Below are 24,542 nucleotides of genomic sequence, written 5' to 3'. Positions count from 1 at the left end.
AAAGCGCTCTCAATATAATAAAGACACAGACACACAGACACTCAAACGCAATTGTGAAACTAGTCAATGTGGCACAGCAGGCAACGTGCAAAGCAGTAGCATCCACACTGCTGATGGCATTGCAGATTTTTAACTACAAGTCTGAAATTGTGCCGAGTGTTTACGTGCTACTGAGCACACCACCCTGGCTAATGAAACATCTCCCAGTGGGTGCTCTACACAGGGACACATGGGCATGCATGCACTCACGGACACACACACACAGACAAACACACACATGCCAGGGATGAGTAACAGCTAGTAACTGTGGGGCACCAAGAGAGAAAGGTCATCTGACATCATTTGCATCGCTTGTTAATGTTAAAGAATGTTTTCCATACAGGGAAGGTCAAGTTTTGCATGGAGACCCGATATAAACATAACTTCTGACAAAGATGAATTAATGGAACAACTCCGGCTTGTTCATGCCTGGTTGATGTGGGTTTTCCATCCTCCTCTAATGTGACATATTAAGGGGAAAGCACCAGCACTAGCACGACACACACACACACACACACACACACACACATGCACACCCCACTCTAATCTGCCTTTTTTGTTCACCCACTCAACCCCACCCACGCACCCACCTTGTCTTACTCTGAATACAACGTGTCAGCAGCGCAGCGTGGAGTGGCAGCGTTTGTCTCGCTGAACACACACGTTGAATTAGAATAAATGAATACCACGCTCACCAAATAGCACCATCGCAGCTCATTCCAGTAGTAGTGGTTTGCGCACAAGCTATTTCGTACGAAGACAAAGGTGATAAACTTTATTTATAGTTCAGCCCACGGGCTTGCAAAATGTTTCATGTCAAACACCCCCAGAGGATATGCATTAGAACCACTACTGATAAGATTTATGTATGAAGTTATGACTCAGCAGAAGCCGCCTATTCTGGATGAGCGAAGTGAAGGCAATGATCACAGCATCTCTAATATTCTAAATCGGTTATCTCTTATTCATTTTGACTATATGGAAAAAGATAGCTTTTATTGTAACCCCAACCCTGATAAGGATAAGCCAAAGAGAATGAATGGATGGACCTTTTTTTTTGCCTTTAGTATATCTGTTATATCATTAAGGCTGCTAATTGTGTGCTTTTTAATTTGTTTTCTGATGACAGAGCTTTTTTCATCTTAAATTAAGTGAAGCCCTTTACTGGTTAAATAAAACGCTACAGCTGAATTATGCCCAATTGTTCATGCAGGTGCCCGGTTAGTGTTCAAATGAAGCCACAGTAGCTCAGATGCTGATTCAAACAGGACTGGCCAGATGTTGAGCCGAATTAACATCTGTTGTCTGGTATAATTGCTCTGAGACAGTGATTCTCAAACTTTTTCTGGCTTGCCCCCACTTCAGAAGTCAACAGCCCCAAAACACCAATGCATAACAATAAAAAAAAATCTACAACTTTAATGAAACTTTAGTGAATTTAAACACCAACTCTTAGTTTGCCTACAAATTATATTCACTCAAACTTAGCTGTAGTCCATATTTTACCCCTGTTTGTTTATGTCCAGCCAATTAATCAAATCCCACAGCTCTAAGACCATTAAATATTTATTTATCATTACAATTCAGGCATTTTAAAGCCAGGCTCAGTAGACTACAGTTACATAGTATCAGATGCATATTTCCCTTAAAATATTTATTTCAGTCGCAGTCTCTTCTGCTCTGTATGCAGGTACGTATCTGAACCTGTTGAAAACCAGTGCCAAACATGTTTCTCCTCACAGCAGTGACTCAGTCAAAACAACAAGCCTTTTGCCAGATGTTGCTTTCCCTATTTGCATTACATTAAAATAACACCGTGCCAGTATGAGAGCAGTCCCACGGGAGAAAGCCCTGGGAATTAGGGGGAGGTTTGGAAAAGAAAAAAAAAGAAAAAAAGGGAAAAAAAAAAAAAGGGAGACTCGTTGAGGTTGTTTGCTGCCAGGGGGAGGCGATGTCGCTCCTCCTCTTCTCATCTCTCCCCTCTGCTTTGCTCTGCTAGAGCTTTTAGTCTGCTGGGTGAGATCATTACCAGACACCAGGCTCCGGGACCTGACATTCACCGATCGGAAAAGCAGAGAGAGAGAGAGCAAGAGCGAGCGAGAGAGAGGCACAGAGAGAGAGAGGTAGAGAAAAGCTTGACCCAGTGCAACCGGCGACGAGCAACCCCCACCACCATCTCCTGCCTCTTGTGCAGCCCACTGACGACTAAAAGCGCGGTCTTGTCGCTGAAATTCCACCCCCCGCTGCTGGATTTGGGCTTGTAGTCGGATGCGGGCTTGTTTTGACTGCAGTAACAGTCCTGCTCTCACCCCCTCCTCCTCCCAAACCAGCCGAGTAGCGGATTTGCGAGGGATCTCAGTGCCGTGCAAGCTCCCCGAGTGACCAGCGATCCCGCAAGGCATCGGAGATTCAGTGCGCACGGCGGCGGCGTCAGCGGCGGCTCTCCACAGCGCGAGTCAACACGCCAGAGCCTCTAAAGATCTTATTTCTACCAGGAACTGGACCCAAGTTTCCGATTGGATTTTTTTCTCCTCCCCTGTGCGGCTACCTTGATTCTGCCACCAGATCGACTGCAAATCCTATTTTCTCGCTCTCTTTTTTTCGCTCTTTGCTTTCCAAAGCACCGTTGACGCCATTTTCCCCGGGATTTTCTGTCAAAAAACATATCCGTCTCTTCTGGCACCGTTTGACAGCTCCACGGGAGGCTGTCACCCCATCCGTCGCTTTCGTAAAATGTCTCTAAATGGATTGTAAATGATCGTGATAAAATATTTACACGTTAGAGCCGAGTGTGAGACAACATTAGACATGGGTAAGTAGCCCCGGTTGACTGACCACATTCCACACCTGAATGCACCTCTCCGGTGAAAAACTGTGTTCGTGTTTGTAACGCCACTTGGCCGCCTGTGTCTGCTTTCCATGTGTGCTGTTTGAGCTGCCTGTCACCTCCTAAAAAGCCTTCCACATTCTGCCCGCGAGACTGTTATTCCTTAAATGTGAAATTGCTTGCAGTCACATGCCAGCAAAATCGCCCGAAACACACGCGCACGCGCGCACATGCTCGCGCCACCACTCAACGAGACGCACACCAGCCCCAAACAACTGTGGTACTACTCGGTCTCCATCTGTTATTACTGTGTAATACCTTGGTAATTAGATGGTGGTGGTAGGGGCGGGTAAGAGAAAACAACCAATTAAGGCCAATGGGATAAAGTGTCCACTGCTCAGATCAGGGTTTAACTCAACCACAGCTCGGCCTCTTAAGTTTAAATCTGTTTCTGCTGTAGTGGACCACCTGCGCCTTCACTGACATGGACAGTCCATCACATAGCATCACAATCTGTGGCATGCAGCAAGCAGATGGTTGTCACTCTTTCGACCTGTCAGTTGTTCCTTTATCTGAAGTTAAGCTGTGATTTTTGTTTGCTTGTTTGTTTCTAAATGTTTTCAGTGTTTTTTTGTTGTTGTTTCAGAGGGAAAAATGTGATGTCATGTTGACTTTATCTTTATTCTGATTATCATCATTTTTTACTAGTAGCACAGTGTGCACAAACTGTAGCATCGTCATCACAGATGTGTGCCCAAATGTGGTAGCTTGGTAAAACAGCTCTGCCCACTGTGGTTGCATTTATCAGCAGGTCATCAATTTCACGTGGGTGTCAGAAACTACATGTCCAAATGCCATGGCCCTGTGGAGGAAGGTGAGGACCGGGGGTCGGTGGTTATCATTAGCACCTAGAAACCTCTGTCACAACCAGACCACCAAAAGATAAACGGATAAACATGACCAAGTCTCACTGCGGGCTGACGTGCGATCAGGTCCTCTTGGATATATATGAGGGCTTGATTTTATAAAAAGAAAAAGAACAAGGGTTAAAGTAAAGGACAACTGTAAGAGAGGTGCGTGAGTAGGTGGAAGGAAAGGAGGCTGAGGAACGGATAATAGAGGTGATTCAAGCTCGGATGGAACCATCGATCTTGTCTTGTTAACAGTTTCAGCTCCCCCAGACCTGGCGGCATTTTTGTGGTGCGAAAGTATGAAACAGGCTATTAGACTCCCGGTTAAGTAATGAGATGCCTGCATGCCACCTTTAAATTAAAGTATGAGAAATCGATTAGGTGTATCCCCTTCTGCGCTGGATACCTTGGGTCGAAATAGGATCACAGAGAAGGTGGGTGGGGGAGGAGGGAATGTGAACGGGATCCAAGGACAAATCTAACTGTTGGCAGGCTCTCTTAACAGAATATCAGCACTGGAGCACCTTTTGGCAGAGCGCACAGAAAGAGGGGAGGGAGGGATAGGGAGGTGGAGGGGAAAGGGAAGAGGTAGCAATGAGGAGAGGGGAGAGAACAGAGGTTGAGGGGGAGTGAGGTGAGGGGAAGGAGGAAGACAGTTGGGGAGTAGGGGAGGTGTTTTTGCTGACAGCCATTTTGTGGCTTCTGCTGCAGTTAAAATGGTTTAACATTCATCTGCTTCAGCCGGGGAGTTACGTGAGGATGGTTTTAGTGCTACCTGGCATATGGCTCATCCAGTGGATGTGCGCGCGTGACTGCGTGAAGCAGCTTTAAGGCCATCTTTTTCAATTATGGCTGTCCCACACATGATATTTTACGATTGTCCTTCTCGCTGCCCTACAGCTGAACACATGCACATGAACTGGGGAGAGAGAGAGAAAGAGAGAGAGGGCTTTATTTTGTATTTCATATCCAAATATATATATATGCATTTATCCTGCTGGGAAAAAACCCAGAATAGGCACTTTTTAGGGCTTCCATCACCTCGCTCTGCTCCGAGGGACTAATAGACATCAAACTTGAAACCTCACGCTGTGCCCATTGGACTTGTGAATACTAGAAATCTGGGCCCATTCTCTTTGGTTTGTCTCCAAGCAAAGACTGGAACCTTCTAGAAACATTGGCATATGTGGCTACCCTTCACTTGAGAGCCCGAGGAACAAAATAAGGGGAAAAAAACTGCAAATGACAGCCAGACTAGGATCATCAGCTCACACCAAGATGCTCATCTACATCCAGGGATGGTCGTGCTTCTGCTACGTTTGCATAAAAAAGCATGAAATAAAAAAAAAAAAGGATATTCACTTTGTGCAATCACGCAGGCGTTTGGTGCGTGTGCGCGCGTGCATCTGTCTGCATTTGTGTATGAGCTATTTGTGTGTGCACCTCAGGCACTGGGCTGCTGGGTATGCAGCCTTAAAAGGTTGTGTTTCTGCTGCCATCCCTCTCTCTCTCTCTCTCTCTCCCGCTCTGTGTCTCTCGCTCACACTTGGACTCCCCTACCTGTTTTGTCTGCCGTCTGTATCGTTCACCATCACCGTTCTGTCCATCTGTATTCCATTATCAATGCTTTATCATAATTGTCGGTAAAAGTACAAGGCGAAATGTTGGAGGACTGTCTCATTCACAGCCTTTCACATCCAGCACAGGCAATGACCTTATGCTATTTGAGAGGGAAGCTGGTTAGCGCTGGCAGTTTTGAGAACATAATAAAGCTATTTATGCAGCGAGTCTGGCCTCTTACAATCACCCTGCTGTCTGAGGCTGGTCGAGGTGTGTGTGCGTGTATGTGTGTGTGTGTGTGTGTGCATCGCTGTGTTTGTGTGCATAAAAGAGAGAGTGAGAGCGGGGAGAGGAGACAGTGAGGCTCAGGCTAAGTAAGTGAGGGAGGCCCGAGGAGGGGTCAGTCTTACATAAACTCTCAGCTTGTCTGCCAGTAACAGAACTAACACCGCTTAGGGCAGCGAGCAGGGAGGGGAGAAGGAATAGTCATGACCCAGCTAAGGGGCTTATGCAGTAATGGCCCAGAATGACCAGAATTGTACTAATGCACGATGCCATTTTGCTGTCATACTGAGCGATAGCTGTGAAGGGGTACTAAGTCGTAGGCACAGAGTGGATGTGCGTCTATTTAATGTGTGTGTGTGTGACTGAGTGAGTGATGTTGTGGTTGGCAGCTGTCTCTTTTTCCTGTCTTTGTCCTCAGTCACATGACATCCAGGGCAGCTTTCACACATGCCATTAGGGCGAGTCACCGAGCTGACATTAGGAACTGGGAGGCTTCTGAAGGACCAAAGGGGGTCATGTGGGCACTGTAAGACCAGGCTGGGACTACACCTGGACTGCACCGCCTTTTGTTTATATCTGTAAAACTTTGTATGCTTAAAAGTGTGATTGTACAAGCACGGCGATGGCTGTGAAGTTTGCGGGAATGAGTTTCTAACTTCCAGGCAGTCAGCAGTTTTCATTCTTGCTGGCAGGGTGTATGCAAAATCACTCTTGAAACAGGCTATCCATCAAACTGAGCATTATTTATGTCTCAGTGTTACTGATTGATGTAACACTTGCTATGGTGTGGTTGTGCACTGAGCACAGTCTGCTTTGAAGGCTTGTGTTAGTCAAAGAGTTAAATGAAGGAGGCTCTGGGATGTGAAATTTTACCCTGCCAAGAAAGCTTTGCACTTAAATTCTTAGTTGTCACGATGTCACCCCCCCCCCCCCCCCCCCCCAAAAAAAAAAGCAAAAAAAGTGAATTTGGTATATTCTTCCATTAAACAGGCTGCCGTCGAGGAGCTAAGTTTAAAAACCAGTTATTTTGAATGAAAACCCGTGATTTCCAAGGTAGGAAATCAATCTGAGAATGTATTAATGTGCTTTGGGAAATGTTTGGCAGTACAGCCATGTGAGCAATTTGGGCTTCATAAGCTTAAACATGCAAAACCGCTGTTACGCTCCCTTAAATTTTTTGATCCTTGACCGCCACTGGGCTACTAGAACCTACATCAATAACCCTTGTAAGTGGTTTCAGATTGGCAAACTTTACGGTTAAAGAGAGGGTTCTTTGAAACAAGTCTTTTTTGACTTTTGTTTATTTAAGGGCATGCAGAAGAAAAAGGACACACGGCTAACTTTGAGAGCTGGACACTGTGTGCAGTCCTGCAATGGTTTGTTGGAAAACTTGCTGTGGATTAAGACTGCTCAGTCACACTGCAAGCATGTGCTCTGAGGCCCCTTAGATATTATGATGGGATCAGCTGTTTGTACAGTAGCGTGGGCTGGTACAGTACAGCACACTGAGAAAACACATACAGCTAAAGGAAAATGACTGTAGTAGTCATGCCAGGGAGTGTATTAGGTTAATAGGTATGCAAATCTTGATATATGCTCTGAGCCAGTTGTGCTCTTTCAGATCTTTTTAAGTCTGCGGGAAGCAAGATCCCTTTACTTGAGTCATGTCGACAGGTAGTGGTCTAGTCTGGGTTCACATCAGTGTAAATGGTGTCAGGCTAAGCTCAGCATGTGAGACAGCATTCCCCACTTCCCACTCAGTCATGCCTCATGTCATATTGACTGATGGGATTCCCTCGAGCTGTAGTGAGAAGTGTAGTCCACTGTTTGTTTTGGTTGCTTTCTGTTTATACGCCTGTGTGTAAGTAGGCCTGTGCAAGCGCACGTGTGTATGTACGTATGGCGTGAGCGTGTAATATGGATCTGCGTCTGCACGTGCAATGATCCAAAACAGAAATCCTGAATCCTCCTGACAAGCAGCGGCCACAGTGTTTTTCTCCAGAGAGCAGGAATAGCAGCAGGGGGTGCAGCATGTGTACGGCAACGTTGTCATTTTGGATGTGCGTCTGTGTGGATGCGCGCACTGGTTTTTTTTTTCTGTGTATGTGTGTAGCAATGCGGCTGCATGCGTGTGTAAAATGGTTCAGACGCTAGTTTTTCCAGACCAGCTCGTAAACCACATCTGGGGAAAGAATTTAGATTCCTTCTCTCCGTCTTTCTCTGCTGCTTTTCCTTTCCCCCCTTGTGTGTTCCCCTCCCTCCTCCTTCACTCCTCTGAAGAAGAAAAAAAAAACAACAAAAAAAAACGGAGCCAGCTTCGTTCATTTTTTTTCTGTCTTGTGTCCTCAGGCTAACTTCAGCCTGGTTTTAGAGCAGAGAAGAGGAATGTCTTATTTTGCACTGATCACTCTAGTGTCTGCGCAGCTCCGCTTCAGATCTGTCACAAGGATGGAATAAGTAATGAAGGGTGAGAGAGAAGATTTAGCAAAGAGGGAGTAAAGAAGAGAGCAGGAAGAGAGGAAGGCAAGTGGGTGTCAGAAATGAGTTTGTTTATGCGAGGTACAAAATGCAAATGATAGCTAGGCAGCATGCCTCTGCAGCTCTGTGATGAGTGTGTGTTTGTCTTCATACTTAACAGGCAGGCAATGATGGCGATGACAGAGAACAGGCCTGTGCTGAGAGGTAGCAGTGGAATGGAAGCTATGGGGATGACAGAACGGGTCTCATACGCCCTTTTTTCCTAATTATGTCATTCACCTGCTCTTTCCGCAGACTGTCCCTGGCTTCGCTGTGTTCCTGTGGGACAATCAACACAACCTCAGTAGCTGATTGACAACAACCAACCAGCCCGACAGACTACTGCTTTCTATCTTCCTATTGGCTGGCTGCCAAGGCTTCCCCCATCCTGACTGGCTCTGGTGGGAGAGTGGATGGAGCAAAGGGATCTGGTTGGCTCAGCCCGACCCAAAGAGGCTGACCTTCAGGGAGGTAGGGTGGGGCCAAATGAAGGGGACCAAGAAGGAGCAGGAGGCATCGGGTTGGCACGCAGCGATGATGTGATTAACGGTGCCATCAGTGAAGGTGAGGGGTTAGAGGAACAGGGGGACGGGCTAATGGAGGAGCAGGAGTTCTCCATCAAGGAAGCAAGTTTCCAGGAAGGAAGTCTAAAGCTGAAGATACAGACCACCAAGCGCACCAAGAAGCCCCCAAAGAGCCTTGAGAACTACATTTGCCCACCGGAGATCCGGACGACCATCAGACCTCCAGTTGGAGAGGGCAAAGGGGGACGTCAGGGGCGAACAGGTAGTGGAGGAGGGGCGGGGCGGGCCCCAAAGGAAGAAGAACGAGGGCCCCCCAGAAAAAGGGTAAGTCATGACACTGTGATGCAAGTTTGAGCGTTATTGAGTGAAAAAAAAGGCTTCTCTCACTCTCGAGATCTCTGAGTTGACCGCTCCCTTTCTCACACACACCTTTCTCGGTAGCTCCCTTCCCCTTGGTTACACGGGGTCAAAGTTTGCCCCGTAATTGAAACCAGCCTAACTGAGATCACACAGCGACACACATACAAGCACACAACACACACTCACATAAGAGCTGAGAATAGGGCTGACATAAGCAAGTGACAGCTGGCGTCTGCTCTCTCCATTTGTGGTCATATACACAGAGACCTTTACTGTCTCCTCTCCTCTCCTTTCCTCTCCTTCCCTTTAATGAAATCAGCTTTTGCGGGTCAGTGCCTTCAACGCCGCCCCCCTCCTCTTGCCTCCATCACACCCTCTACACACTATACTGGTGTTGTACAGGTCCTTGGGGGAATCTAGTGTTTGCAGTGTGTGTTGACCTACACAGTGGTGTGCGTGTCCAAACCTGACAGCCATCTCGATGTCACCGAGCTCGACAGGCCAAGCAGGAGTAAAGGCGTCATGTTGTCAACATGATGTTGTGTCGTGTTTTCCTCCGCTGTGCCTCACTTCTGTGGCTTCGGCTCTTAATTGGCTCGTGAGACGCGCCCGTGATTGGTGTTTTTTCATCAGTGTCAATAACAGTCCTGCCTAGTCTCCATTCAGTAAACGCTTTGGGTCAAAGTTCAAGCGAGGGCTGCTCCAAGATGAACATGATATTGTCACTTGTTGGGATGTTTTTCTCATTTTTCTCAAGTAGATGGATTTAGAGTAAGGCAGTGAAAACAAGCGCAGCATTCAGCTATTTGGGGCTTTCATTTTACTTGAAAGGGTTCGCGCATTCAGGCTAGTCACCATCGAATTATCTGCCACCCTGCTAGCTACAGAGGTATTGTTAGGCTATTAAAGAAGTTTTTATTGAAATTGTTTTCAATAAAAGTTTAGTTTATGGCAGTCAAGCAGTGTGGTACAGCACCTGCGAGGGCAAGAGTGGCAGAAATAAGTACAATCATATGGCAGGAAGAAGACAGCAGAAAATAGACAAAACCGCAGACTAGAGTGCATATGAGGTTAGTTTTTAATATAGCGAAGGGTTCTTTGAAATATCTTTAGTAAAAAAAAAAAGAAATCTTTGTTGACTTTAGCTTTTATGATGTGTTTAAAGGCTGTATTGTAGTTTTAAGTGTTTAGCTTACAAGTGGAGTGTCATGAGTAGTGAGAATAAACACAAAGAAAACAAATTTTTTTATTTCTATTGACAGTAGGCATGTCAAAACAGTAGAATTTTAAACTTGATACCGATACCCGTGAAAATATTTGGTACTCGTCACGACATTTATATTCCAAAATTAAGAGGCACATTTTAAAAATATATATTAGAACAAATGATGGTCCAGTCAAATGTAATCAGCTACAGCCCTGTTTCATTTATACCTCTGCTTCTGACTACTTGGTATCATAATTCTTTGCTGAGCAAAGCTGCTGAGCACTGTTTCTGTCTAGCTGTCTGTGGACCTTTCATAATATAATACTTATTAGACACAAATAGTTCTATTACCCTGTCAACTTATCACTGTTTAGTAGCAGTAGTTATAGTAGTTTAGTAGTAGTTTACACACCGATAGGCAGGATTGTGAATAAAGTTTGCCGCTAGCATTAGCAATAGCTGCTACTTTAGCCGCTACCTTATGATAACCTAACTAATTTGGCTAATATGGCTGTCATATAATTGCTAATAGTTAAACTGGCCAGGGCAAAACTTCTGACTATTGTTTAGCAAATTTCTGTTGTTGAAATGAGAACTTTATTAACCTCAGGAAACTCTTCGTAAAGATTGGGGGTTTCAAACTTTAAGATGCTTTGCTACGTGTTTTGCTAGTGTTCGTGTGTTCACATGTTCAGCTGCTAGTGAGGGCAGCGGCTGCATGCCTGTCTGTTTGCAGAGGTGCTGTATGAAGTTCTCTGTCAGCTGGAGGAAGCAAAGCCGGTGCTGCTGACATCGATACTGTTGGAAATGAGTATTTCAGCTGATTGTTTTTTGTAGTATCAATCAAGGATCAACTTTTTCCGATGACACTATTCAGTCCAAATGCTGCTTCTGGTGAAATCTTCAATTGACAGTGCCGTGCCCCATGTCTTAGTAATTTGGTGCATAATGAAACCCTGCAACACGTCAATTCAATGAGCGCCTCGGTCGATATAGTAGAATTAAAAAATGCATTATTGGCAGGTTGTTAAGTCACAACTCAGCGAGCAGATTGTTCTCTAAATAAACTGGGAGTGAGTGGGTGTCAAGTGTCGCCCCACGAGTGACCTATCCAGGCAGCAATGCTAATGCTAACCCGAACAAACAAAGCATTTCCAGTAGTGTTGTGTATTACATGTGAAATAAAACAAACTTTGTAACTTTACAATTGTCCAGACTTCATGTGTGAAAATGGCTTTGACAAGTTGCACATTCATAATATCTTTATGGGAAAAGGTTTTGTTTTTTACATTTTTTAATGAATTGCTGGATCGTTCTAGTCCTCTCTAAGTTTTTGGTTGTTTATAGATATTTGCAATTGGTAGACAACGGTTTACGTAAAGATTGCTCGCCAACATGATTGCTCTACACTTGTGTTTTTCCAACAATTGGAACACTGGCTTGGAAAAGAAATTCATGGTCATTTCTTTGTTGCTGGCAGATTTCAGTGTGATTTACAGCCACAATTTCCAGTAGTTGTCTTCAGGATGTGTATTCTTGTCTGAGCTTTTCTGTAAATAAAGTATGAACAGGCCTCTGAAAAATTTCAGTGTTTACATCCATTAGTAAGCTGAATGAGCTGAGCTCGGCGCTGTGATGTTTTTAGCAGCCATTCCTAATCTAGCGCCATCGGCCCCCACTGGGAAGCCCACTGCTACAGTATGATTGACAGGGGTTGTCATAGTGACACGGGCAGCAAGCTGGTCTCTATTGAGGTTTGAGGTTTGGGGAGGGGAGAGGGGGGTTGTGGAGGATGTGTTGGTGTTGATTCAGATCAGTTTCAACCCTTCATCCCTTGCACTCTGTCCCTCAATCACACCCCCACCATCCCTCTCCCCCTCTCTTTCCCCCTTACATCCTTTCCCTCCATCTAGCCATCACCTGCCACCCCAAGGGTGTAATACAGGCAGGCTCAGTGGAGAGGAACGGGTTAAAGAGAGAGGCCGGGCTGCTTTTTCTGTCTCACTCTTTTTCTGTATGTGTGTGTTGAGGTTAAATACTCTCTTTGTGGTGTACGTGAGGCTGTGAGTCAGGAGGGGGACGGGAGGTGAGGGGGAGCAGATGGACAGCCTCTCTCCTCTCTGTTGTATTGTGTCCACATATATGCTTTCTCCCTCTATTCTTTTAATCAATCTCTCTTTCCACACGTTTCCCCCTCCAGCTTTTCTTTCCCTATGTCTTCCTCTTTCCAAGCACTGTCTTTCATCGTGCTTTTCTCTCTCTTTCACCCTCTGTTGTCTTGTAGCAGATGGCAGCGTGGGGCAGCAGCAGCAGCAGCAGCAACAGAGCAGAAGCCAGAGTGTGAGCAAGAGAGAGGGGTAGAGGGGAAGGGGGTCGTGGAACGAGGAGGAGGAGGAGAAAGGAGGTGGGGGTCAGGCATATGGAGAGCCTGGTTAAGGGGCCTCCTCAGAGGGAGTGTGTATATGCGTGTGGTAGTGTGGTGAATAGAGGAGGGGGAGAGGCAGGATACAATAGAAGCCCATTAAGACAGAGATTTGACTCTAATAGACAGAGAGGGAAAGAGACAGGCAGACAGATAAGAAGGCAAACATGTAGAATGGTGCTAAGAAACAGATGGAAATTGTGTTTTTTAGCCATTCTTTCTTTTGTAGCAGCCTAAGAATCTGCCGTCAGAAAGGCCCCTTCTCCTCTCTTCCCTCTGCTGACTTGTAATAACATTAAAATTTTAGGTTATTCCATGTGGAAAAGCTGTCGTTTTGCAAACCCCAAAAACAGCAGCCTAAAAAGATAAATCCGAGTTATGCAAATTGCCTTTTTACACTAGAGACGTGGCAGAATGTCAACAAAGGCTGTGCTTGCAATCCCTTGTATTAGTATTTACCCCTGACCATTTTATATGATTGTCCATATTCACAGTGTAAAATTTAAATACCGCACGGATCCATCGCTGGCATTGATAATTACAGTGCACAGTGCAGTGCATCACATTTTATAGGCTTAAAAGTTATATTCATTTGACTCTACGCCTGTCAATGATGACCAATAATGGCCTGGATTTATTTACCGCTCTCTATAAAATGCTATTTATTATGCAGTGAACATGGCTGCAAAGGCAAGAGAAAAGAGCAGAGTTAGCCTGTCTTAAAGGGAAGGGAAAGGGGAGTTTCATCCACCTATCATCTTCATAGCGAGCATCCATAACCGAGGAAGTCAATGAGGAAGCGTAGTGTGTCAGAGGACAGACCCAAACACACATTAACGGGATATGATGGGCTCCCCTTCTCTGTCTCCAGCTGACATCACACACATGCTGAACGTCCTCTCACACACGGCTCTTTGTCTGGGCGCGCTGTGTGTGTTTGGAAGATGAATGTGTGTGTTTTAATGGATTGGGTCCTGGGTCAACCACTGCATCACTCCTCCAGACACACACTCTTCTCGCGCGCACACACACACACTTAGAAACACACACTGACACGCAGTTAGCGGTCCGATGCCTTCACATGGGGGAGCGTGCGCTAGCTAAAATACATCCACTCTTTTACTATCTCTTCTATACACACACACACATACATACAAATCATGTTGAACAGCGATTGCAGTTAGAGAGAGTGTTTTCCTGGTTATCTGTCCAGTTCCCTGGACGTGCCAAATGTGGCTCTTAATCCATTTCACTATCTGTGGGGAGAGATAAGCCAGAGCTTTTCCAGGAGTCCAGACCAGGCCTTGTGTTGTTGTTGTTGTGTGTATATGTGTCTGCGTGTGTGTGTATTAGTGGGTGCACGCGAAAGCTCGACGGTAAGACACACACTTATCTTGTCTTGACAGCCCCTCTGCTTGGTGGTCCTCCTGGCTATGTGTGTGTATGTTGCTGCTTGGTGGTCTCCCAGCAGTGTTTGGGATTATTATGTGTTAGTCAAGTGCATTCACAAGGAAATTAATGCTGCCACAGTCGCCACGCCAAGTGTGTGCATGCAGTACGTGCACATGCGTGTGTGTGAAATGGTTTGCCTTTTGATGTGAGCTTTTTTATCCCTGGCTGAAATGGCGGTTGGTGACCTGAGGGACTTGATGAGCTCATAAAATAGGAGTGTGTATGGGTGTGTGTGTGTGTGCGGGCGTCAGCTTGAGCGGATAGCATCGTGCTTACCCACAGAGAGCACCCCCTGACTGATTTATGAATATGTATGAACATGAAATGATCACCTATAATATGGCCTGACCCACCTGTCATATTGGAGTTTTTTTCTCTGGTGACTGTCACTGTGGTCCAAAGACCCAGGCTTTTATATTCAGTGTGTGTGTGAGTGTGTGTGTGTGTGTTTGTGTACGTGTGCCCTCACTGTGCTGTCTTTGAGAGTACGGATCGGGAATGCTTTAAAGGGGCGTTTCCCTGTAGTGGATGGGGGGATGGGACATGTGAATGTGTTTGTGTGCATGTGTGCTCGCATGCTGGGGAGGGGTGAGTGATTTAGCACTGCTGAAACACCAGCTGTCCATCTGTGTCTGACCCCCCATACACACCCCGTGCACACTTGAAACACACACAGATACACACACAGACACGTCTCCTCGCGTCTAAACTCTGATCTGCTCTTCAGTATCTCTCAAATCTGAAGAAAGTCCAGACAAAACACAATCTGTTCATCGGCCTTTCTCCCTCCAAACACAGGCACACTCGTGCTCACATTCATCATAACACAGACTTACATTAATTTCCTTTGGATATAACTACTGTTTGCTTAACCCTAACCCTCAAGCCAAGTCTTCCTACTAAAATTTAATCATTTGCCTTATTATCAGAAGTGAGATGAATCCCCAGAAACTGATTGTCTGTCCCTACAACACACACACACACAAGGGCACACACACATCTACACACACACACTAAGGAAGACTGCTCCCTAATAAGCTCTGCGGTAGTGCTGGTGCTGCAGTGTATCCACAATGAATGACTCTGCAAGGTCACTCCTAGTGAGCACATGTAAATGCTACACACAAACAGTCACACACACACACACACACACACACACACACACACACACACACACACACACACACACACACACACACACACACACAGCCACACAAAGGAGCGCTGAAGGCTGGCAGCAGAAGAGATGAACTTTGACCCTGCTGGACATTCAGAAGTCGAGGTGATAGCTGAACTCCACAGTTGTATAAGCCCTAGTGTCTGTGTGTGTGTGTTCGTGTGTGTATGCTGTGTGTGTCTGCCTGTGTGTGTGTGCTGTATTGTTTGTTTGTGAGAGTGGGTCAGGGTTGAGACAACTGGAGTCTGGCCTTTGCTTTCTTAGCCTCAGGGCTGGATTTGGTGTCTGTGTACGCGCATGTGTGTGTGTGTGTGTTTGTGTTGACCATTTGGTTGGAACTGTAGCTAATTTCTCAATCAGACACACACATACCATCTTCTCAATCTGTCCTAAAGGTCAAGACCTATTCATTCACTATTGTATCCAGTCTCAGTGGGTTGCTTTTCCTCTTAAGTCTGATGCAGGGCAGCAATAATAGGCAGTCTAGCTGAAGGTACATTTTAATAAAGACCTGAGGCAACTACACTTAAAGAAATGCCAGTGGGTCACTTAGGAAGCATCTGCCAGTGAACATGAAGGCATTTTGTGTTGCCTTTTTTTCTGGCAAATATATTTTTATATTTTCCAAAAACAAAACAAACCCAAAACAAAACAAACATATCAGGTTCTGTCTTTTAAAGATACAGCTGATAGGCTTCAACCTTTTTCAAACAGCGTGACATTACCCAACAGAGATGCACGTGAGAACTGTCTGAAGCTACAATTAAACATCAACTTCGATTAATTTAACCTGCTAGCTCTGAAATGCAAAACCTGTGATATTGCAATATTTTATTTTTTGCCTGTCTACATTGGGTAGTGTAGACAGGAAAGCAGGTGAGGGAAGAATGGGAAACTTGGACCTCTGCATTGGCCTTTTGCATATGGCTAATGTAGATGTATGAACTATACCAGTATCAGTGTAACAGATATTTGATTGCACAGGTCATTTACTAGTTAAAAGGTTGGTGGTTGAATCCCCGCCTCACTCAGTCTGCACGTCGCACGACCCAGCCCCAAACTGCCCCTTCGATTCTGATGTGTCCGTATAATGAACCCTAGGTTATACTCTGTTGCAGACATGGAAATGGACATCATTCATCAGTCATTCCTGTTATACTTCTCTAAAATCTGCTGCTTGTGGTGGATGCTTGGTTGGTGCATTATAATGAAAAGTTGGCATGGACAGCTCTACGTGGTCACAAAAAACTGACAGGTGTCTGCACTGACCCTCGCACCTTCTGAAGATGTCATTTACTTTTACCAACTTACCATAATTTGCCACTGGGATCTAAGTGGACCCTAGCGGACTTTTGGACAGCAAGCCCTTAAAGGCATAGCATAAAGTGCACTATAAATGTGTGTGTAAATGGCTGTGAAAAAAGTGCTTTGAGTCTTCCATTACAAGAGCTCTTTAAGTGCCAGTATGCTTACCATTTAATAATCTGGTGAATTCACAGCGATTGACTGGTTATCCTGCCATTTGAATCCTCTAGTAAGGCAGTACTCTCACCTAAACCAGAGTATTTCTAGTAGTGAGAACATGTGCAATGTCTAAACCAATATTTGTGGTTCTCGTGTCTAAAAAGCTCATATGGGTCATAAAAAGAACAAAAGTCAAACTTCCTGGAATATCATTCCTGAAATTAAAATAAGGCATAATAAGCTTATGTTTACCTCACATTTGCTGTCATGGTTTTATGCCACTGGGCCATTGTTATTTTTCTCACTCTAGGGGGGCTTCAGCCTAATAGCACAACTTTCACAGACTTCCACTGTTCCATTACCAACTCGTTTTTTGTAGCATCAGGATGATCCCTGTAATGTAGATATTGACTGAAAAACCAACGAGAGATCGTGTAATCTCTCTTTACTGATGACTGATCCAGGCTATAATTTTATAAAAAGCATAAAATATTTATTACTGCACTGTTGAACAGTTGTAAACTCAACTGGAAGTTATGACTTGTTTATAAAAACGTAATTGTAATACATCATTTTGACATTGTTTGCCCTTTTTTATTCATTGAGGTCTTCAAAAAGAACAGATTGCAATAAACATCAAGAGCAAACTGTATAGAAAACACACAGGCCTGAATTTGATTTGTGCGACAGCACAGCGGTTGACTGTGACTCACTTGACTGTGGGATGATCTGGAGGGCAGCCATTTTTGATGTCCTCTGCAGGCACGGATGATGTTGAGTCACAGCATCATGTGTTCCCGGTGGCTGCTTTGTTAGTGTGGCTCCATCATGCCTCTGCCTCTGTGGTTAGTCAGTGTGTGTGTGTGTCTGTCTGTGTGAGGAGGAGTGTATGCTGTGGTTTTCAGAGGAGGTCCGACAGGAATAGATGCGGATGTTTGGTGAGAGGAGTGAAGGAGACGGGGAGTCAAAGGAAGAGAAGGGAAGAAGGCGAAGAGTATTGACTTTCACTGTGTCTCACTGCAAGTGTGTTTGTCAGTGAAATCTGATGGGGCCCATCAGCTGTCTGGGATGTGCCTGTCAGAAGGTTGGGGGCGTGTGTGTTTCTGAAAAAGAGGTTACAGTGTTCACAACACATAATTCGATAAAAGACATTTTGGCATTTACAAATGTTTTCATCAAATTTAGTGGATTCATCTCTACTTTTTTTTTTTTTTTTACACTGTATTGATGAATTGTATTGCACGGATGGATACGAGAGATTCACCAAGCCGACCTTTTACAGTTGTAATCCTTCCTTTAAGATAGGTACCGATACCAAGCCACAGTCTGATAACAGCATTAAATTATTAAGCTTTTATCATCACAGCCTGGAATTTCTTTCTTTTATGCATAAGGCTCAACTTCAACATTAAAAAATTTAATGTAGCAAATAAATATTTTCTGAATTGGTATTTATTAGTATCCGAGATAGGCTCCAGCCCCCACATGACTGAGAATTGGATAAACTGAAGAGGATTTATGGTATTTGAAAGCATATGAAATTAAAAGTAAATAATGTATTTGTGTTAGTCACCCGATAGATCACGCACTAGTTTCACTTTCAGCTCAGTGTGAAAGTCATCAGGCTGCTGCAAACTGCTGTTACATATGGTGATGCTCATGCTTAATTTATGGTACCGCAGTTGTGTCCTTTTGAACAGTTTTCGACCTACGCAAAAACACTTTTGTGCCATCTTCCAAAAACCCAACAGCACGCAGCATGCATGCATGAGGCTATGCCGAACGCTAATTGGCTGCAATAGGCAAGGGAGCGACGAGCAGAAGTGCAAACAAACATCAAAGATTATACATATACATATATATATATATAAATATATATATATGTAGACGAACGGTAGAGCTTTCCGTACGACCACAACAGAAGCATGTTTGAGCCCTCAGTCTGAGGGAACTGCCTTTTACTGCTCGTCGCACACATTGTGTGTGAAGTGGAGCCTACTAAAGATAGTTAATGTGTAAAAATAACAGGTTATGTTACCGTAACTTTAGCAAAACCTTCCGTACAACAAGTGTTGTATGAAATATGACAGTGAGATCAAGTTTAAAAGAAAGAGGAAGCTCGCTTAACCACAAATCAAAAACTGTTGTAAAAATAAAAATAAAAGCTGTCGGTGGAGCTCCAATTAAATACCTCCACCCTGTTACACCTTTGCTTTTAGCTTCCTTCATGCTGCTTTAGTTCTCCTGCTAGCACCTGACGCACTGCTGCTAAAGCTGTAAAGCTAAACTGAATGGATCAGCTGTAGATCGTCACTGACTTCCGATTCAGTGTTTTGAATGCGGATCAGATCGATACACAATCTAAACATCGTAGAAGTGTATCGCTAAAAATTTTCAACCTAGCCCTTCCAATGTTGGCCAGGCTCTAAAACTGTTATTATTCTTCAAGTGTTTGGTTTGAAAAGATTCTGAACTTTATATAAACACATCAATGCGCTACATGTTTCACACTGAACATTCAAAAGCATGGAAGCCAGCTGCTTTTTACAGTCTTTTTCTTTCTGCCCAGTTTTATCTCTTTGCACCAGGATTTGTAAAATAATCATGCTGCACTTCTGCTGTTTGTTTATGCTCGTTGTCTCTTAAGTATGGATACAGACATGAATAAATGATATAAATGTGTCTGTCTATCCCTCTGTCTGTGTGTCTGTCCCTTGGGGCAGCTCAGACTAAACAAACAGCTGTGTTTATGAAGCAAAGAAGAGCCACAAGGGTCCTCTGTTTACTGGTCCATTTCAGCACACAGGCATACAAAATGTTCACATGCACGCACTGAAATACACACTCACGAATGCCCCGTGCTCCTCATCTTTTACCTGCCCCGCTCTGTTGCTTATTTGACCCCTGGTGTTTTCTACTCTCTCTCTTTCCCTCTGCCCCCTCTGCTCAGTGCTCGCTCGCTCTCAGACCAAGAGGAATGCCACTTTGTGTGACCTCTCACCCACACCAAGGAGGGGTGCTGCTTTAGATGAGGGAGTGAGGGGGCAGCTGCAGTCATGTGCCTGGGCTTGAAGGGAAATGCACATACACACTCACACGCACTCACACACACATACACAGAGAGCCAGGTTTCTAGCTAGCTAAAAGACATTAATTCTGGCAGTTTTGTATACGCATACATGTAGTTGTTGTAGATGTGCTGCTCTCCTTCACCCACCTCTTTTTGTGACCATCTGAGAAAGTGTAGGATGCTGCGGTCTGTGTGTGTGTGTGTGTGCGAACACACGAGTGGAGTGCAGCCTCACACAAAGGCGTTATTGTTGGTGAGAGGGGGCCTGAGGGGAGGCAGGCAGTCTGATTGGTTAAGACTATTGTGTCTCACTTTGCCCATTCTCCCTGTCACTGAGGATGTCATTACGGTGGCTCTCTAACTTGTTCTCCGTCTCCTTCCTTGCCACCCCCACTCCCCCACACCCTTACAAGCCAGAGATCATCTGAGGACTTGAGATATTCACAGAAACATTCAGACTAAGCAATGAAAATGTTCCTTCGCAAACTTCAAAACTTGCCTTGCAGACACCAGAGTCCTTCTACAAGACATATATTTAGTCATCCATTAACAATTGTTTGCAGGCATTTTACATGTGACATGTGGCGTGACACGCTAAGGTGTCCTCACTCCATATGCCATGACAAGCAGAAAAAAACATACATGAAATATACACTAATACATGAGATGCATGGCTAATGTAATGTGCAATGAATTTTTCATTTGCTTTTCTTTATCAATATGAGTATGATATTGCAGTGTTATATAGTAATATATGCTGGATGGTAAAGAAGCGGAAAAAACCTGCAGGTGATGTGGCTGCATATCGATTCACTAACCAGACAGACAACAATAACTTGCAGTGAATTATTTTTAAGTAGCTAATCAGTGAGTGGGGCTGTTACAGACTGCTGTTTGCCAGAGAGGAAGTGTTTAATCTCAGCGCAGCTTCTGTCTTGAATTACCCATCATTCCACACAGGAAGGCATCCCTTAGGACTTTGAGCAGCTCATTGGAGCTTAATTGTTTCCTGTTGTACAGAAGTGCTATGATTGGGTCATATGGTGCACAGAGTAAAGTGACCAACACAATGCGTTGGTTTTATACTATGTGCAGCAGCACATGTGCCTGTTTTGTTGTATAATTTCCTTACCCTAAAAGATGTGCTGTTCTAACAACTTTCTGTAGTCATGTTGCATCCAAAAAGCATTACACTTGTTCTAATGTTGTACATTTTCTTTGTTTTTAAACTTATGTGCTGACTGACATCTATAGATTGTTTGAACACGTACATACAGGGAACAATTTGTGGATAATTGCCATTTAAAAAAAGTCAAATGTGGTTGTTAAAGCTATTCAAAAACCGGGCACACCAGCGCCCATGCACACCATTAATGCTAATCGCAGGGATTAGATATACACTATATGTAGCATGTAAATGTGTCTGTCATTACTGAGGGGGTGAAAACCTCCAAATGCACCATAATAGCATGCTTCGGTTCAGCCAATCACGGGCTTTGTTCAGATTGAGTCATCTACCTCTGAGCGTGTCTGAAGAGAGTGTGACAAGGAGACTCTTTGGTGTTTCGCTGCTATCTTTAGGAGCACTCCAATCTGAAGGATTACTGCTGTAGACGTAGGAGGAAACATTTTACTTGAGACCTACTGCTGTGCCTTGAATGCGGCTTGTGCTTTACAGCTATCTAAAGGAAGAATACACAATAGATCGAAGGCTTGATCATGCTCAGCAGGAAGGGTACATAAAAAGGCACGTAGGAAAGAAAATACTGCAGAAAAAGTTAGCTTGAGCCCCTTTTTTCCTACTGTGGCTGTAGGCTGAACGCATAGTTTTGGAATTGCAGCATTAAGTGGAGAGTGGAAGTTTTTCAATGGAGCCCAGTTTCCAAACTTTCCCACCCAAGTTTCCCAGATGAAGCTTTGTCTGGCACAGATGCCACCAGATCTGAGATAGTAAAGCGCTGGCTGAGCGGGAATATGCTGAGTGAAAACAGACATGCAGACACACAAACACAATTTTAGGCAGTAGGCCTGATCCCAGTGATCCACAAACTGTCCCACCTTGACAACCCCTCCTTTTTCCTCCCATTTCTCCTCCCTCTTTTCTCTCCCCTGCTGTGGGTTGCCTCAGGCGCATGAATGGAAGTCTTTATTCCCGGGAGAACTGGTGGGAAGAACGAGAGAACGAGAAACAAGGATAAGGGGGTTGGCAAGGAGGGAGGGGGGAGGTCTGTGAGAGTGGCCACAAGATCAACACAGTGCCACAGCTCCTCTTTTCTCCTCCATCGCTTTTCCCTCCTTTTCTCTGCGCTCACCCCTCCGCCCCCTCCCTCTTCCCAACCCGCGCCTTTCTATCCCGTTTTAAGTGCTGTGGATACAAAGCCCTGTTAGTATTCATGGTGTTTGTTTGCAGAGGAACTCTGTGTGTGTGTGTGTGTGTGTGTGTGTGTGTGTGTGTGTGTGTGTGTGTGTGTGTGTGTGCAGACCTGTCAGAAACACAGATCACAGAGAAGCAGCGCTGTGAATGGAGCTGGGGAGAAGCGGGCGGGGTGGTGGGGTGGTAGTTCCCACAGGAGGAAAATGGTCAGCTCCAAAAAAAGGGAAAAAAGAAGAAGAAGAAAAGGACGATGGGATGAAGGGGGGAGGGGGGGTTAGTGCACAAGGCCATGGGGGCAGAGGGAGACAGTATGGTGTCAAAACCAAGAGAGGCTGCGTGACAAGGTGTTACAGAGAGGAAAGGAGAGGATCATATCAATCATAAGGTTTCGGAGGGGAACCGGTAGCAAACGAGTCTAGGCACCTCTCTTCTTGTTTTTCTGCTGGTCCTCTTCTTCCCTCCCTTTCTGCTGCTCTCATTCTTTTAGTTGCACCCCATTCCTTCCTCCCACTCTCTCCCTTCTCTCTCTCTCTGTGCCTCTCTCTCTCACTCTCTTTTTCTCTTTGTGTGTCTGTCTGGACAGCTGCCCAGTTCCATACACAGGGAAAAATGAAACACTCTAACCGCTGGGCGTGCAGCCAAATAAAAGGCTGCGAAAAACTATTTGAAGGGCAGCGTGTTTGTGTGTGCCTGTGTGTGTGTGTCTGTGTGCGCGTGTGCGCGTGCAAGGAGGTTGTGTATATGTTTGCCCCTGTATATGTGTGTGTTTATATGCGGGTCTGGTTGTGAGATTTGGGTGTGCCTGTTTAGGGTGTTCTTTCCCAGTATAATGGTGCAGCCAGGGTGCTATGTGCATGTGTGTGTGTGTGTCAGGGAGCGGGAGCCGTTCCTGAATTTCAGTTTGTTGGTGGAGAAATGAAAGGTTGCAGGAGAGGAAAAGGACAGCAGGGACCGGCACATACCTCCCCTCACATCAAACTGGAGGATAGAAGAACACTGTGTTTTACATCCAGATTGTCATTTAAAACAGCCTGCTCAGCGTGATACATTTATACACACACACACACACGCACTTATTTGTCAGTAAATATATGCTGACTCATTTGCAAAGTGCCTTTCAGTTGGGTGATTGCAGCACTTAGTCACATATTATCCATGACCTCCTCCTCCTGTGCTCTGACCTTATCTGATGGTTACGTCACCACCGGAAAGGAATGTACAGCTCCATATCTGCCTGCACTCAGGTGTTGGACAGCCAGCATTAAATCCATGTTGTTGCGGTGCTGATCCAGAGAAAGACATCTTAGAAAAAAGGCAGTTGACTCAGCCGTGTTGTAAACACAGCCCCAAGAGCTCCAAGGGCCCCGGGGGGAAGAAGAGTGCGTCGGATGGGTTGAGAAGCAAAGATGCTTTGGTTCGGCCCTGAGCTGGTGTTTATCGTTATGTGATCAGTAGGGGTCTTGTAGAAAGATGGCCTGTGTGGAAAAAGGTTGAAGCTTCACAGTTCTTTTTCGCTTGTGAGCTGCACACGGGTCAGAGTCCAGTGCTTATGCTCATTTCCCGACCGCTGCCCCCTGCTGCAGGTCAGCAGTAGCACAGGGAGATAATGGCTTATTCACAGAGTGCATCACAAGAGCAGGCAGTGTATAAAACAAACATTAGAAAAAACCCCATCTGAATCAATTTGCTTGCTTATGCAGGCTCTGGAGACCTATGAGTAACAAGTTTTTAGTGAATGGTATTGACCACCAGTGTGGTGATGAAAGGGCAATACAAAGCATGCAAGTGCAAATGTGGAGTTCTTTATGAAATGTAAATCAAAATATGAATAAGTGAATGGTTAAGTGAGTAAGCTGACCCTGTCAGGAAAAGACAAAGAAGGAAAGTTTCACTGTGCTCACAGCAACAACAACAACAACAACTATGGGAGTGCCTCAGTTTGTATGGCAACTATTTGTATTTGCTTGCTGGAATATCAGACATTGCGTGTTTTTTCCCTGGAAATGCTTTGTCGAGTATAAGAGGCATAGAGGAGGGGAGACGGAGGAGAGTGGTAGAAGGGAGGAAACTAAGAACAAAAAGCTGAACTGGTGCCAGCAACCCAGCTTCAACCGGAAAAAAGTAGGAGGAGGGGGCTTTCTATTTCTTAATTTTTTTTCTTCTCTTTTGCTCTCCTGTCTCTTGTAGGAAAGGTGTCCCTCTCTTTATTATCTCTCTGTGGTTGCTTTGTGGTCAGTGGGGAAGATACATTTTCTCTGTGCGTAGTGTATGTCTGACGGTCGCACTCTTAACCGCCCCCATCGCCCTGCTGTCTGTTTTTTTTTTCCTGTGCCCTCCTTTAACCTGAAACAGC

At 45.0% G+C, this 24,542-nt stretch overlaps 1 protein-coding gene across 1 annotated transcript in view; it reads left to right on the top strand.

Moving 5' to 3' along the window:
* Positions 1-1,996: 1,996 nt before the first annotated feature.
* Positions 1,997-24,542, top strand: part of setbp1 (SET binding protein 1) — a 37,796-nt gene continuing 15,250 nt past the window's right edge. The window contains exons 1-2 of the mRNA XM_040019017.1: positions 1,997-2,851; positions 8,395-8,987. Coding sequence (XP_039874951.1) covers positions 8,553-8,987 — 435 coding nt within the window. The 5' untranslated portion in view covers positions 1,997-2,851; positions 8,395-8,552. The remainder of the gene's footprint in view (positions 2,852-8,394; positions 8,988-24,542) is intronic.

The sequence above is a fragment of the Simochromis diagramma genome, unplaced genomic scaffold (genome assembly GCF_900408965.1).
Source record: "Simochromis diagramma unplaced genomic scaffold, fSimDia1.1 OVJJ01000822.1, whole genome shotgun sequence".
In the NCBI taxonomy this organism is placed as follows: domain Eukaryota; kingdom Metazoa; phylum Chordata; class Actinopteri; order Cichliformes; family Cichlidae; genus Simochromis; species Simochromis diagramma.
Note: the sequence above shows the minus strand (reverse complement) of the source record. Positions and strands in the feature narration are given on the sequence as shown.